We start from the raw sequence: 15,460 nt of genomic DNA on the forward strand, positions 1-15,460 counted from the left end.
AAAGCATTGCTATAAGAATTAGAATTTTATTTTCTTTATATGTAAGTTGCTTCCTTTTTTTTTTTTTTTTTTGCCTACATGGCCACTTGGGTTGGCTGTTCTGATCTGATATTCTTTTTTTTTTTTTTTTTTCTGATCTGATATTCTTGATTATCTGCTATGCTCTTTCAATATGAAGCTTCAAGCCTTTTTTTACTTAGAGCAGGTAGAGATGTTTTCTTGAATATAAGCAATGGTTTGGTTCCTTTGTTCTGGTTTTCTTTTTCAGGGCATCCATTTACTTATGTATTGGATCTTCTTTGGCTGTCTTCAGTATTTGCCACTTTCTCTTGAATCTTTTTTATCTCATTGTTTCTTTTAACTTTTAAATTTTTCCTCTTCTAATTTCATATGTCTTTTAGAGCATTATCTGTTGTTCATTTTCATCTTTATTGTTTTTGTTTTTTTTTAAATTCGATTTGCCAACATATAGTATAACACCCAGTTCCATCAAGTGCCCTCCTCAATGCCCGTCACTCAGTTACCCCATCCTCCCACCCACCTCCCCTTCTGCAACCCTTTGTTTGTTTCCCAGAGTTAGGAGTCTCTCATGGTTTGTCTCCCTCTCTAATTTTTCCCACTCATTTTCCCTCCTTTCCCTTATAATCCCTTTCACTATTTCTTATATTCCCCATATGAGTGAAACCATATGATGATTGTCCTTCTCCAATTGACTTACTTCACTCAGCATAATACCCTCCAGTTCCATCCACGTCAAAGCAAATGGTGGGTATTTGTCCTTTCTGATGGCTGAGTAATATTCCATTGTATATATACACCACAGCTTCTTTATCCAGTCATCTGTCGAAGGACATTGAGGCTCCTTTCACAGTTTGGCTATTGTGGACATTGCTGCTATGAACATTAGGATGCAGGTGTCCCGGTGTTTCACTACATCTGTATCTTTGGGGTAAATCCCCAGCAGTGCAATTGTTGGGTCATAGGGTAGCTCTATTTTTAACTCTTTGATGAAACTCCTCACTGTTTTCCAGAATGGCTGTATCAGTTCACATTCCCACCAACAGTGCAAGAGGCTTCCCCTTTCTCCACATTCTCCCCAACATTTGTTGTTTCCTGTCTTGTTAATTTTTGCCATTCTCACTGGTGTGAGGTAGTATCTCATTGTGGTTTTGATTTGTATTTCCCTGATGGCAAGTGATGCAGAGCATTTTCTCATGTGCTTGTTGGCCATGTCTATGTCTTCTTTGGTGAAATTTCTGTTCATGTCTTCTGCCCATTTCATGATTGGATTTTTTTGTTTCTTGGGTGTTTCATTTTCATCTTTAAAAGGCTATTTTTAAAAAAAGGCTATTTTCATTGCATATAGAATTTTAGATTTGGGATTTCTTTTCTTTCAGTAATTTATTTTTGTGCAGGGGTACCTGAGTAGTTCAGTGGGTTAAGCATCTGACTTTTGATTTTGGTTCAGGTCATGATATCAGGGTCATGAGATCATAGCCCTGTGTTGGGTTCCATGCTGGGTATTGAGACTGCTTCAGATTCTCTCACTCTCCATCTGCCCTTCCCCACTAAAAAAAGGGGGGAGGAAAAGAAAAAAAATTTTGTTCAAAGTTTTCTGGTTTGCATTATTTCTATAGAGAAACCAGCTTTAAGTCTTATAGCTACTCTTTTGAGGGTAATTTTTCTTTTTTTTTTTTTTTGGCCACTTTTAAGGTTTTTCTCTTTAGAAATTTTACTGTAGTGTTTCTGGATCCAGGTTACTTTTTCTGTGCCTTGATGTCTTTTATCTTTTGGGAAAATATTGCTTCTGGCCAGTACTCTCTCCCCTTTCTTTCTTAGGACTCCAGTCCTTAGATGTAGGCAGTGAATCTCCATTATGTTCTTGTCTATATTTTCAATCAGTTTATCTCCCTATGCATAATTCTGGGCATTTCCTTCTGACCCCTCTTCCAGTTGACTAATTCTGTTTTAAGTCATCACTCCCAATAGTTGAGTTCCTAATTCCAGTTATTGCAGTTTTATTTTTTTCTAGAAGTGATTGGCAGCTCAGACAGAGGCATGGATAAGGCAGGACGATTTGATATTTAAAGTTGCCATTTGGTTCAAAGGAGCAACACCAGGGAAGGTGACTTGCAGGTGATGGCAAGATGGTAGCTGGAGGGCTGACCCATGGAGCTAAAGTTAGACAGGAAAAGGAGAGAGAAGATGGGCTGGCAGGGAGGGAAAGAGCAAAGGGCTCAATGTTGAGGATATCTAGACAGTGTGAGGAAAAGAGGAAGAGCTAGAGAATGGGAGGTTGAAGTCAGAGACCAGAGTGTTTGAATTTAAATGTAATTATAACAGGGGGCAGTGCATTGATCAAGGCAGCCTCTGCTATGCTGCAGTAAACCCCACCCCTCAGGGCCTTAACACATTGCAGTTGAATTCCTGATCACACATAGTCCAGTGCAGATGGCCCTGCTGAGATGGCTCTTATGGATGACTCTCCTCAGAACAATGGATTAGGCTTTTCTGTCTAATGGCTCCTTGAAGAGTCCCCTGACTGGACACTTCTCATCCAGCTTGCATCTACTCCATCTCTAATTGTTGCTGGGATAGACTGACTCTGGAGGAAGACAGGAAGCATAGGGTTCATATGATCCCTTCTTCAGCACTTAATCCTGGAAGGGACACATATCGTTTCTGCTCATTCTCTGGCATGAGAGCCAGTCACATGGCCCCACCTAGATGCAAACAGGGCTGGGAAATGTCATCCCTGTGTAGAAAGCTTCTTAGCAATAGCCCTACTTGATGGCTTCAGAACTGAGGAGTCAACTGTAATTGCTTTCAGGGCAGGAGGAGAACTCATCAAGTTCTCAGTATGTGACAGCAGTAGGTAGGGTTGGATGACACCTGGATGACAGGGGCTGAACAAATGACACTGTGATTAGGGTGAGGAGATAGTAGTCTGGAGATGATACTGTGGGTTAGGGAGCACTTCAATTCCACAGCTCATCCCTACGTACACAGGGTGAGAGAAAGAGTACCCTTGATTTGAGAGAAAAACAGAGAAAATTATATTCTCTTTGGAATGTCTGCTGGGTAAGGGTCTAGGATCATTTAACCCTAGAGTATATTAGAAAAGTTTGAGAAGATGGAGAGTAATGGGAATCTGGGAATCTGGGCCCAGGTGTGAGAAGGATTGAGACTATGAAGAGACAGTAGACTGGAAGGACTCACACTCTGGATGTGACTTTTGGGTGTGACTGGACAAGTGTACGAGGAATGTGGTGGGGTGGATTTGTTTGACCACCCGATTGAAAGACAGTTAGTTCTTGCACATTCTGGAGAGGGTATCAGGTGGAACTTACTGCCTTTTGGCTGCTATCAGAGTGGGTTCTCCTTGGAGAATTAAGGTCTCTGATAGATGAGAAAATTCCTTTGGAAGGAGTTATCTCTAACTTTATTTAAGCATGAGATTTCTGGGGAAAAGCAGTAATCAATGCTGGTAACTTTGGAGAAGCTCTGCCAAGATGGAAGGCCCTTAGGCCAGAACGCCACACATGGGAATGAAATCTGGTGGCTGGGAGTGGTAGGGCTTTTCTGCCAAAGTGGAAAGAGTTGTCAGTGAGGAGGCCGAGATCAACCGGTCAGAGGATGGAGGGAGACCAGGCGAGTGTGGGGACAGTGAAGCCAAGGTCAGTGGGTCAAATGATGCAAGGAAGTCAAGTGAGATGAAGCCTAGAGAGTGTGCTTTTAATGTAGCACAAGTGTGATGAATGTGGAAGCTAGAGGAAGATCTATAAATAATCAAACGCTGAATACACTGTGGAGAAAAAGGAAAATGTTCACCTATGATTGCGTCACCCTACTATAAACATTATTTTATTTTTCTGACCCCTTTAAGTCTGTTTTATATGACCAAGGCTTCTTTTGTCGTAAATGAATTTCAGTAGTCACAAAATTTAATACACAGGGCATGTTTTTTTTTCCTACCCACATGTAACTGGTTCTATTTTCCTCAGATAATTTACATATAGATTTAAAAAAGAACAGCAGGTCTAATTGCGTACTAAGTTCTATTTCAATTCAAAGACGCCATACCTTCTTCATAGTATTATTAAAGCTGTAGTCATTCCTGCCATGTATTTCCCACACAATGAAATTGACTTCTACATCTTCAACATAGCCATTGTTGTCGTATCTGAACGAGACAGCAAACACAACAACAGTAGTTTAGAGTAGAAGAGAGAGGGTAAGAGCTGTAGCCCTCCAGTCTGGTGGGCTTCTCTGAACAGCGCTGCCACCCTGGGGAAGTGACTTAATGTTCCTGAAGCCTCGATATTGTCACTTACCTGTGAAATAACAACAGTACCTATTGTATAGGTTTCCTTCAGCTCTCAAAATCAACCTCACAGTAATAAAGCAGGAAATGTTCACCTTTTTAATAGTGGGAACTGCAAGTGCTCTTCACTTTGACAGGAACCACGTGTTGACAAGGTGAGGGTAGCGGAGGCCCTGCTTTGTCACCTGGTAGCAGGGAGAAAGAATTGAGGGGGGAGGAAGGGCACAGCAAGGGTCCTCTGGTGTCATTTAATCAACAAATATTCATTGGGTGACTATTGTGTGCCAGGGAATTAAAACACAGCATCATTGTGATGAGAATGGAGATGTTCCAGAACCTCTGGAGGACCCTGCTGGAAGATGGGAATGAGTGTCAGGGGATTGGCAGCAGTGAGAGCTGAGGTGGGGCTGGAGAAGCATAAGTGGTCACCAACTCCCAGGAACCACAGTCACGAACAGCTCATGCCCAGAGAACTTGTGATGACTTTCACCTGCAGCAGACCTCAGCAGACAGTCCCGCATGGACAGGGTGCCCAATCCCTGGATGGGATTTAACCTTTTAGCCACCCCCCCAATCCTCCTGGAGGTGGGGTTCCCTCTGGGAACTCCACTGGTGCCTCCTGCCTACCCATGTCTAATAAAATGTATTTGAATCTTAAAAAAAAAAAAAAGGGAGACAGAAGCCCCATTGAGCTTATTCACCCCAAAGTCCGTGAGTTTCAAAAGAGATGCTACTTAATTGTTAAGATCATTTTCTTTTCTTGCTACCATATGAAAATAGAGGCTTGAGACCAAAGCTAAAATTCAGTTAGTGGCAAAGTTACACCTGTGCATAGCAGCACCTGCAATTGTTTTAAACATGGTCACATCTTCCTTCTCTGTCACTGCCAGTTTTTTTTGGATGGGATTGTCCCCCCCACCCCCCGCCCCACCATAGATGGAAATCTCACTTAGGACTTTGGTCTCAGGCACTTGCTCCTGGGCTCTGACTCTTGGACTGTTACCCCAGGGTCTGATACATTCTCTTGCTTCGCATCTCTGAGTCTATCTGTAAGATCAGGGGTCCTTACCCACTGCCCACGTCTCTGCCTGACCTCAGAGTCCCTCCACCTGGCTCTACACATCTTCTATACCTTGGGACTGACCATCCATTCCTGCTGATAAAAACCAGCTCTTGCCTCATTCACAAACTGGGCAGGAAATTTGTACACATCAGAAAGTGATATCTGAGAAGGTATTTTATTTTCAACTTAATTCATTTTTAGAAATCATAAAGACATGAACTCAGGTGTGAGTAACTAGGGATTAGAATTGCAGTAGTCTACTTTCTAAATGGCTCAGGAGGAGGGTCAGAGGAAACTCTAAACTCTAATTAAAATTCTTCCCCCCCCAAAAAAAAATTCTTCCCACAGGAAAATGCACACACGTGTGTGACACACTCAATTTTGTATGCACTTTCGGAGCTTTGGGCCAGGCTTTAGCAAAGCTTTCATTCTAGGAACTTTGGAAGGTGCACCATCTTCTGAACGCCATCAGAGTCTTGAATTATTAAGAACTAGTTGTAAAGCCATATGTTTTATTTAAATTTAAAAAAGATCTTCCTTGAACTAGGAGTTGACTTTGGGTGACACTCACAAAAGCAATAAGCTATAGTGTCATCTAGTGGCAATAAGGATAAATTACATGACCCATACTTCCTGGGTTTATAATGACCTTTGATGCTGCTTTATTTCATTGAGAATACGGACAAAAATACTTGCCTGTGTAAGCATGGCTTATTTTCATTAATGTTAACAAACAGGATGTGATACCAATAAAACCTGAGAAATTCAGAAATGTCACCAGCTGGCACCTAGCTTCCCTATAATTTGTAACTTCTCCATTGTGACAGTTCCACTGTTAATCCGTTGGACACACATGTTTTCAGTCCTGTGTGACCACCCAGCTAGCCCATGGTATCAGCCATGTCTCTTACTTTGTTTGGTGATGCTTTAATTGCTGAGTTAATTGTCCCAGGAAAATTGGAAGCAATGTGGTTCATTGAATGAATTCTGGTAGCAGAGACATAGTAAGTTACCCTGAGAAGAGAAGGACATGCTGCCACGTGGCTCAAACTAGTGCTGCCACTGGCCCCTCTGACCCCTACCCACCTCCTGCACCACCACAGCCTCTCACCTGCCCCTTGACCTCACCACACATTGGGCCCTGACTCTCTCTGATTTCCTCCTATAGGCAGTTCCCTCCTTGCCCAACATCCTGGATTCACCCAGGTGCTCTCGCCCGGCCTCCAGCATCTCACCCCAACCCTGGATGTCACATGATGCCTTCTACATTAGCACATATACTACCTGAGAAGCTCAAATATGTGGCATTGGACCTGCTTGTGGTGTCTTAAGTTGATTGAGCCTTTGGTGTTGCCTGATAATCCTTGCAAGGGTCCTTAGCCAGCTCTTCTCATGTTGCCCTCAGTGAGCCCTTGACGCCCTCCTCAAACACTGTGCTTCCAGTGTAGATGTGGCCCTTTCTGCTTCATGTAAGTAAATGGAGGCTGTCAGACATGACTGCTTTCAACTCCTACACTCCTGTTTCCAAACCAGTCACTTCCTACATTTAGTTTTACTCTCCTCTAAGCCACCCCTACTCCCCCCATCCCAGGTCTCAGAGGATGAACTCTTCTTTTGTTAACGTTGCCACCTGGACCTTTGATCCTACTTCTCTAGTTTTCTTCACCTGGCTCCTATAGCTTATTTTATTTTAATTAGGAAATATTTAAATATGCAGGAAAAAACAGGGAATAATGTGAAATTGTTATATATCCTTTCCACCCAGGTTTTATACTTTACTTATCCATAAATCATATACAGTATTGCTTTATGAGTTTTCAAATATACATACATGATATTATACTGTAAGTACATTTGGCATCTTTATTTCTCCACTCAACATTTGCTTTTGAGATGGATTCTTAGAAGTTTCCAGTTTCTTGGTCTCTGATTTCCTCATCAGCAGCTCCCTTCTGGCTATGCTTCCTTCCCTATCCAACCTGAACTTCCTGGAGGACCTCCTGATTCCTTGTTAACAAGCATTTTAATTGCTGTGCAGTATTGCATTGACTAGCTATACAATGTATATATCCAAATTTTCACTATGTTTCATTATGTATATTTCACCACCATTAATAAAATCTATACTTAAAGACACCACAAACATTTCAGCCACCTGTCTTTTTCACTTGGTTTATGGTAAGATACCATGAGGTAGCAGGAAAAGTAGAAGGGTGTAATATCCTGGAAGCCAAGTGAAGAAAATATTTCAGGTAGAAGAGAATGATCAGCTGTGTAATTCTGGTTAACGAGATCAGATAGGCTGAGTCCTGAGGACTGGCTACTGGATGTAACAATACGGAGGCCACTGGTCACACTGGCTGTCAGTGCCAGTGGAGTGGTGGCAGTAAAAGCCTGTTGGGAGGGATTGAGGAAGAGCAGGAGGAGAGTTGGTGATAGTGTGTAGGAGTGAGACGGGTAGAGGGTTTTTTCCTGGTTTTATTTTTGGTGAGAGAACTGCGGATTTCTTGACAATCCAGTAGACAAGAGAAATCTGATGATGCAGGAGAAGGAGGGGGGGGGTTTCAGGAGCAAATTTTCTTAATTAGGACATTTAGCAGGTGGGGATCCAGTTCACACACACACACACACACACACACACAGAAGCCTTAGATATACATATGTTCACCTATGATGATAAGACAGGGTTCGTGGGGACAGTTCAGGTGGTGAAGTTTGAGGAAGATCTGACTGATGTCACTTGGACTCATTCATCTTCCTCATCCTCTCTTCTCATCTATCAGTTTTCAATTATCTATCAATTATCAAGCCTTACCTATTATAATCACTAATTTTTCTCATAAAGGATTCCTCTCTTTTGTCTGTGCTATTTCAATCATTTGGTTTCTTTCCTCCATGGACTACCAATACAGTTTACTACCTGTCTTCCTAGTTAGACTTGTTCCCCTGAAGTTCATCTGCTCACTGCTCCCAGAGAGGACTAATTAAAGCAATTATTTGATCATGCCACTCTACCATAATATGGACGGAAAGTCCTCCATGACCTAGACTCCACTGAGCTAGTTTCCCACTCTCTTGTCCTGACACTTCATGCCTCATTTTATGCCCCAATAGCATTACACTGTTTGAACATTTCCCTCCTCAAACCATCATTCTTGCTTGAAAGACTTGCCCCATGGAGTTCATTGCTACCTCCCCATTTCTCTTCTTCTCTCTCTGCCTTTATCTAAATATTTATTCTCCTTTAAGACTCAGTGGCTCAAATCAAATGCAAGTTTTCTGGAAATATTTCTCAAAGCCCCTCTCCCTTCTGCAGCTGGGTTGGATTCTTTTGAGTTTCCTTTTTATTATTCCATGTCAGCTCATATGTTTATTTAATTCATCAGACTCTTGAGCCCTTGAGAACAGAAATCCTGTTTTGTTTTTGAATTCCCAGTGCCTAGCATAGTAAAAGGTTCAAAGGTATTTAATAATAATGAATTGAAAAGGAGAATACACTTCTCTGGGAGAGAACATTAAGATTATTTACCCCTGGAAGATTAAGACACTACATAAAATAAAAACAAAATAACAAGAAGCCTGGGATGATGGTGGAGTAGGAGGACTCTGAGCTCACCCCGTCCCATGTTTTCAACTTCACTAGTCCCAAGTCAATAAACAGAGAGCAATCCAAAGACTGGAGGAACAAACTAAATATAGAGAAGAAGAGATGTAGGAAACACAAAAGCAATAAAAATGAGTATTTCTGTAAAAAAAATAAGACAAAGAACTCACAAAAGACGGTATAAAATATAATAAAATATACCTAAAACATGGGGAGGAGAAAAGAATGGGTTCGAACTTAAACAACCACAAACTTAATATAGACTGCTATATGCAGAAGAGGTTATATACAAACCTGATGGCAACCATATATCAAAAACCACTAATAAAAATGTGGAGAATAAAGAGAAAGAACTCCAAATACGTCACTAAAGAAAATCAACAAAACTTGAAAGAGAGAAAGACAAGAAAGGACTAGAGAAAATCTTCAGAAACAACCACAAAACAAGTAACAAAATGGCAATAATGACATATCTATCAATAATTCATTTGAATGTAAATGACTAAATGCTCCAATCAAAGGACACAGGGTGTCAGAATGAATAAAAACCCAAGACCCTTCTATATGTTGCCTACAAGGGAACTCATTTTAGAACTAAAGACACTTGCATGTTGAAAATGAGGGGATGAGGACACCTGGGGGGCTCAGTGGTTGAATGTCTGCCTTTTGCTCAGGTCATGATCCTGGGGTCCTGGTCCTGGGATGGAGTCCTGCACTGGGCTTCCCACAGGGATCCTGCTTCTCTCTCTGCTTATGTCTCTGCCTCTCTCTATGTCTCTCTCATGAATAAATAAATAAAATATTAAGAAAAAGAAGGAAAGTGAGGGGATGGAGAGATATTTATCATTGCAAATGGAAGTCAAAAGAAAGCTGGAGTCACAATACTTATATCAGACAAAATAGACTTTAAAACAAAGACTGGGGGAGGAGGGGCAAGATGGGGGAAGAGTAGGGTCCCCAAATCACCTGTCCCCACCAAATTATCTAGATAACCTTCAAATCATCCTGAAAATCTACGAATTCGGCCTGAGATTTAAAGAGAGAACAGCTGGAACGCTACAGTGAGAAGAGTTTGCGCTTCTATCAAGGTAGGAAGACGGGGAAAAAGAAATAAAGAAACAAAAGGCATCCGAGGGGGAGGGGCCCCGCGAGGACCGGGCTGAGGCCGGGGCGAGTGTCCCCAGGACAGGAGAGCCCCGTCCCGGAGACGCAGGAGCTGCACCAACCTTCCCGGGCGGAAAGGGGCTCGCAGGGAGTTGGAGCAGGACCCAGGAGGGCGGGGATGCCCTCGGGCTCCCCGGGACAGTAACAGACACCTGTGCCCCGGGAGAGTGCGCCGAGCTCCCTAAGGGCTGCAGCGCGCACGGCGGGACCCGGAGCAGCTGGAGGGGCTTGGGCGGCGGCTCCGCGGAGGGGGCTGTGCGGCCCGGGAGCGCGAATCCAACAGCGCAGGCGCCGGAGCACAGGGCGTCAGGACACAGCCCAGGATCCCGCCTCCCCCGGGACAGGCAGAGGCCGGGAGGGCCCAGGACAGCGAGGACGCTCCTGCCCGGAGCTGAGCAGATCAGCGGCCCCGCCCCGGAGCCTCCAGGCCCTGCAGACGGAGAGCTCCGGAGTTACTGCGGGGGCTGAATCCAGGGCTCCAGAGCTGCCGCAGCCACTGGGGCTGTTCCTCCTGCGGCCTCACGGGGTAAACAACCCCTGCTGAGCCCTGCACCAGGCAGGGGCAGAGCAGCTCCCACAAGTGCTAACACCTGAGAATCAGCACAACAGGCCCCTCCCCCAGAAGACCAGCTGGACGGACCAGTTCCAAGGGAAGTCAAGGGACTTAAAGTACACAGAATCAGAAGATACTCCCCCTTTTTTTTTGTTTTTGTTTTTTTGTTTTCTTTTTGATTTCTGATTGCTTCCCCCACCCTTTTTTTCCCCTTTCGTTCTTTTTCTCTTTTTCTTCTTTTTTTTCCTTTTTTCTTTTTCTCTTTTCTTTCCTTCTTTCTCTCCTCTCTTTTTCTCCTTTTCCCAATACAACTTGTTTTTGGCCACTCTGCACTGAGCAAAATGACTAGAAGGAAAACCTCACCTCAAAAGAAAGATTCAGAAACAGTCCTCTCTCCCACAGAGTTACAAAATCTGGATTACAATTCAATGTCAGAAAGCCAATTCAGAAGCACTATTATACAGCTACTGGTGGTTCTAGAAAAAAGCATAAAGGACTCAAGAGACTTCTTCTTCTTCATGACTGGAGAATTTAGATCCAATCAGGCAGAAATTAAAAATCAATTGAATGAGATGCAATCCAAACTAGAAGTCCTAACGACGAGGGTTAATGAGGTGGAAGAATGAATGAGTGACATAGAAGACAAGTTGATGGCAAAGAGGGAAACTGAGGAAAAAAGAGACAAACAATTAAAAGACCATGAAGACAGATTAAGGGAAATAAACGACAGCCTGAGGAAGAAAAACCCTACGTTTAATTGGGGTTCCCGAGGGTGCCGAAAGGGCCAGAGGGCCAGAATATGTATTTGAACAAATCATAGCTGAAAACTTTCCTAATCTGGGAAGGGAAACAGGCGTTCAGATCCAGGAGATAGAGAGATCCCCCCCTAAAATCAATAAAAACCGTTCAACACCTCGACATCTAATAGTGAAGCTTGCAAATTCCAAAGATAAAGAGAAGATCCTTAAAGCAGCAAGAGACAAGAAATCCCTGACTTTTATGGGGAGGAGTATTAGGGTAACAGCAGACCTCTCCAAAGAGACCTGGCAGGCTAGAAAGGGCTAGGAGGATATATTCAGGGTCCTAAATGAGAAGAACATGCAACCAAGAATACTTTATCCAGCAAGGCTCTCATTCAGAATGGAAGGAGAGATAAAGAGCTTCCAAGACAGGCAGGAACTGAAAGAATATGTGACCTCCAAACCAGCTCTGCAAGAAATTTTAAGGGGGACTCTTAAAATTCCCCTTTAAGAAGAAGTTCAGTGGAACAATCCACAAAAACAAGGACTGAATAGATATCATGATGACACTAAACTCATATCTCTCAATAGTAATTCTGAACGTGAACGGGCTTAATGACCCCATCAAAAGGCGCAGGGTTTCAGACTGGATAAAAAAGCAGGACCCATCTATTTGCTGTCTACAAGAGACTCATTTTAGACAGAAGGACACCTACAACCTGAAAATAAAAGGTTGGAGAACCATTTACCATTCAAATGGTCCTCAAAAGAAAGCAGGGGTAGCCATCCTTATATCAGATGAACTAAAATTTACCCCGAAGACTGTAGTGAGAGATGAAGAGGGACACTATATCATACTTAAAGGATCTATCCAACAAGAGGACTTAACAATCCTCAATGTATATGCCCCGAATGTGGGAGCTGCCAAATATTTAAACCAATTAATAACCAAAGTGAAGAAATACTTAGATAATAATACACTTATACTTGGTGACATCAATCTAGCTCTTTCTACCCTCGATAGGTCTTCTAAGCGCAACATCTCCAAAGAACTGAGAGCTTTAAATGATACACTGGACCAGATGGATTTCACAGATATCTACAGAACTTTACATCCAAACTCAACTGAATACACATTCTTCTCAAGTGCACATGGAACTTTCTCCAGAATAGACCGCATACTGGGTCACAAATCGGGTCTGAACTGATACCAAAAGATTGGGATTGTCCCCTGCATTTTCTCAGACCATAATGCCTTGAAATTAGAACTAAATCACAACAAGAAGTTTGGAAGGACCTCAAACACGTGGAGGTTAAGGACCATCCTGCTAAAAGATGAAAGGGTCAACCAGGAAATTAAGGAAGAATTAAAAAGATTCATGGAAACTAATGAGAATGAAGATACAACCGTTCAAAATCTTTGGGATGCAGCAAAAGCAGTCCTAAGGGGGAAATACATCGCAATACAAGCATCCATTCAAAAACTGGAAAGAACTCAAATACAAAAGCTAACCTTACACATAAAGGAGCTAGAGAAAAAACAGCAGATAGATCCTACACCCAGCAGAAGAAGAGAGTTAATTAAGATTCGAGCAGAACTCAACGAAATCGAGACCAGAAGAACTGTGGAACAGATCAACAAAACCAGGAGTTGGTTCTTTGAAAGAATTAATAAAATAGATAAGCCATTAGCCAACCTTATTAAAAAGAAGAGAGAGAAGACTCAAATTAATAAAATCATGAATGAGAAAGGAGAGATCACTACCAACACCAAGGAAACACAAACGATTTTAAAAACATATTATGAACAGCTATACGCCAATAAATTAGGCAATCTAGAAGAAATGGACGCATTCCTGGAAAGCCACAAACTACCAAAACTGGAACAGGAAGAAATAGAAAACCTGAACAGGCCAATAACCAGGGAGGAAATTGAAGCAGTCATCAAAAACCTCCCAAGACACAAGAGTCCAGGGCCAGATGGCTTCCCAGGGGAATTCTATCAAATGTTTAAAGAAGAAACCATACCTATTCTACTAAAGCTGTTTGGAAAGATAGAGATGGAGTACTTCCAAATTCGTTCTATGAGGCCAGCATCACCTTAATTCCAAAACCAGACAAAGACCCCACCAAAAAGGAGAATTACAGACCAATATCCCTGATGAACATGGATGCAAAAATTCTCAACAAGATACTAGCCAATAGGATCCAACCGTACATTAAGAAAATTATTCACCATGACCAAGTAGGATTTATCCCCGGGACACAAGGCTGGTTCAACACTCGTAAAACAATCAATGTGATTCATCATATCAGCAAGAGAAAAACCAAGAACCATATGATCCTCTCATTAGATGCAGAGAAAGCATTTGACAAAATACAGCATCCATTCCTGATCAAAACTCTTCAGAGTGTAGGGATAGAGGGAACATTCCTCAACATCTTAAAAGCCATCTACGAAAAGCCCACAGCAAATATCATTATCAATGGGGAAGCACTGGGAGCCTTTCCCCTAAGATCAGGAACAAGACAGGGATGTCCACTCTCACCACTGCTATTCAACATAGTACTGGAAGTCCTAGCCTCAGCAATCAGACAACAAAAAGACATTAAAGGCATTCAAATTGGCAAAGAAGAAGTCAAACTCTCCCTCTTCGCCGATGACATGATACTCTACATAGAAAACCCAAAAGTCTCCACCCCAAGATTGCTGGAACTCATACAGCAATTTGGTAGCGTGGCAGGATACAAAATCAATGCCCAGAAGTCAGTGGCATTTCTATACACTAACAATGAGACTGAAGAAAGAGAAATTAAGGAGTCAATCCCATTTACAATTGCACCCAAAAGCATAAGATACCTAGGAATAAACCTCACCGAAGAGGTAAAGGACCTATACCCTAAAAACTATAGAACACTTCTGAAAGAAATTGAGGAAGACACAAAGAGATGGAAAAATATTCTGTGCTCATGGATTGGCAGAATTAATATTGTGAAAATGTCAATGTTACCCAGGGCAATTTACATGTTTAATGCAATCCCTATCAAAATACCATGGACTTTCTTCAGAGAGTTAGAACAAATTATTTTAAGATTTGTGTGGAATCAGAAAAGACCCCGAATAACCAGGGGAATTTTAAAAAAGAAAACCATATCTGGGGGCATCACAATGCCAGATTTCAGGTTGTACTACAAAGCTGTGGTCATCAAGACAGGATGGTACTGGCACAAAAACAGACACATAGATCAATGGAACAGAATAGAGAACCCAGAAGTGGACCCTGAACTTTATGGTTAACTAATATTCGATAAAGGAGGAAAGACCATCCATTGGAAGAAAGACAGTCTCTTCACTAAATGGTGCTGGGAAAATTGGACATCCACATGGAGAAGAATGAAACTAGACCATTCTCTTGCACATACACAAAGATAAACTCAAAATGGATGAAAGATCTAAATGTGAGACAAGATTCCATCAAAATCTTAGAGGAGAACACAGGCAACACCCTTTTTGAACTCGGCCACAGTAACTTCCTGCAAGATACATCCACGAAGGCAAAAGAAACAAAAGCAAAAATGAACTATTGGGACTTCATCAAGATAAGAGGCTTTTGCACAGCAAAGGATACAGTCAACAAAACTAAAAGATAACCTACAGAATGGGAGAAGATATTTGCAAATGACGTAGCAGATAAAGGGCTAGTTTCCATCTTTCCAAGATCTATAAAGAACTTCTTAAACTCAACACCAAAGAAACCAACAATCCAATCATGAAATGGGCAAAAGACATGAAGAGAAATCTCACAGAGGAAGACATAGACTTGGCCAACATGCACATGAGAAAATGCTCTGCATCACTTGCCATCAGGGAAATACAAATCAAAACCACAATGAGATACCACCTCACACCAGTGAGAATGGGGAAAATTAACAAGGCAGGAAACCACAAATGTTGGAGAGGATGCGGAGAAAAGGGAACCCTCTTGCACTGTTGGTGGGAATGTGAACTGGT

The 15,460-nt window shown here is 42.2% G+C and overlaps 1 protein-coding gene and 1 long non-coding RNA gene across 26 annotated transcripts in view; one reads left to right on the forward strand and one right to left on the reverse strand.

The window, feature by feature from the left end:
- LOC140635534 (uncharacterized) overlaps positions 1 to 15,460 on the forward strand; it is a 53,766-nt gene that overhangs the window by 28,327 nt on the left and 9,979 nt on the right. The window lies entirely within an intron of this gene.
- Positions 1 to 15,460, reverse strand: part of CATSPERE (catsper channel auxiliary subunit epsilon) — a 199,931-nt gene that overhangs the window by 17,419 nt on the left and 167,052 nt on the right. For all 25 annotated transcript variants that reach the window (XM_072830289.1, XM_072830293.1, XM_072830306.1 and 22 more), the window contains one exon: positions 4,084 to 4,183. In XM_072830289.1, the coding sequence (XP_072686390.1) occupies positions 4,084 to 4,183 (100 nt within the window). The remainder of the gene's footprint in view (positions 1 to 4,083; positions 4,184 to 15,460) is intronic.

This window comes from Canis lupus, chromosome 6 (assembly GCF_048164855.1).
Source record: "Canis lupus baileyi chromosome 6, mCanLup2.hap1, whole genome shotgun sequence".
Classification (NCBI taxonomy): Eukaryota; Metazoa; Chordata; class Mammalia; order Carnivora; family Canidae; genus Canis; species Canis lupus.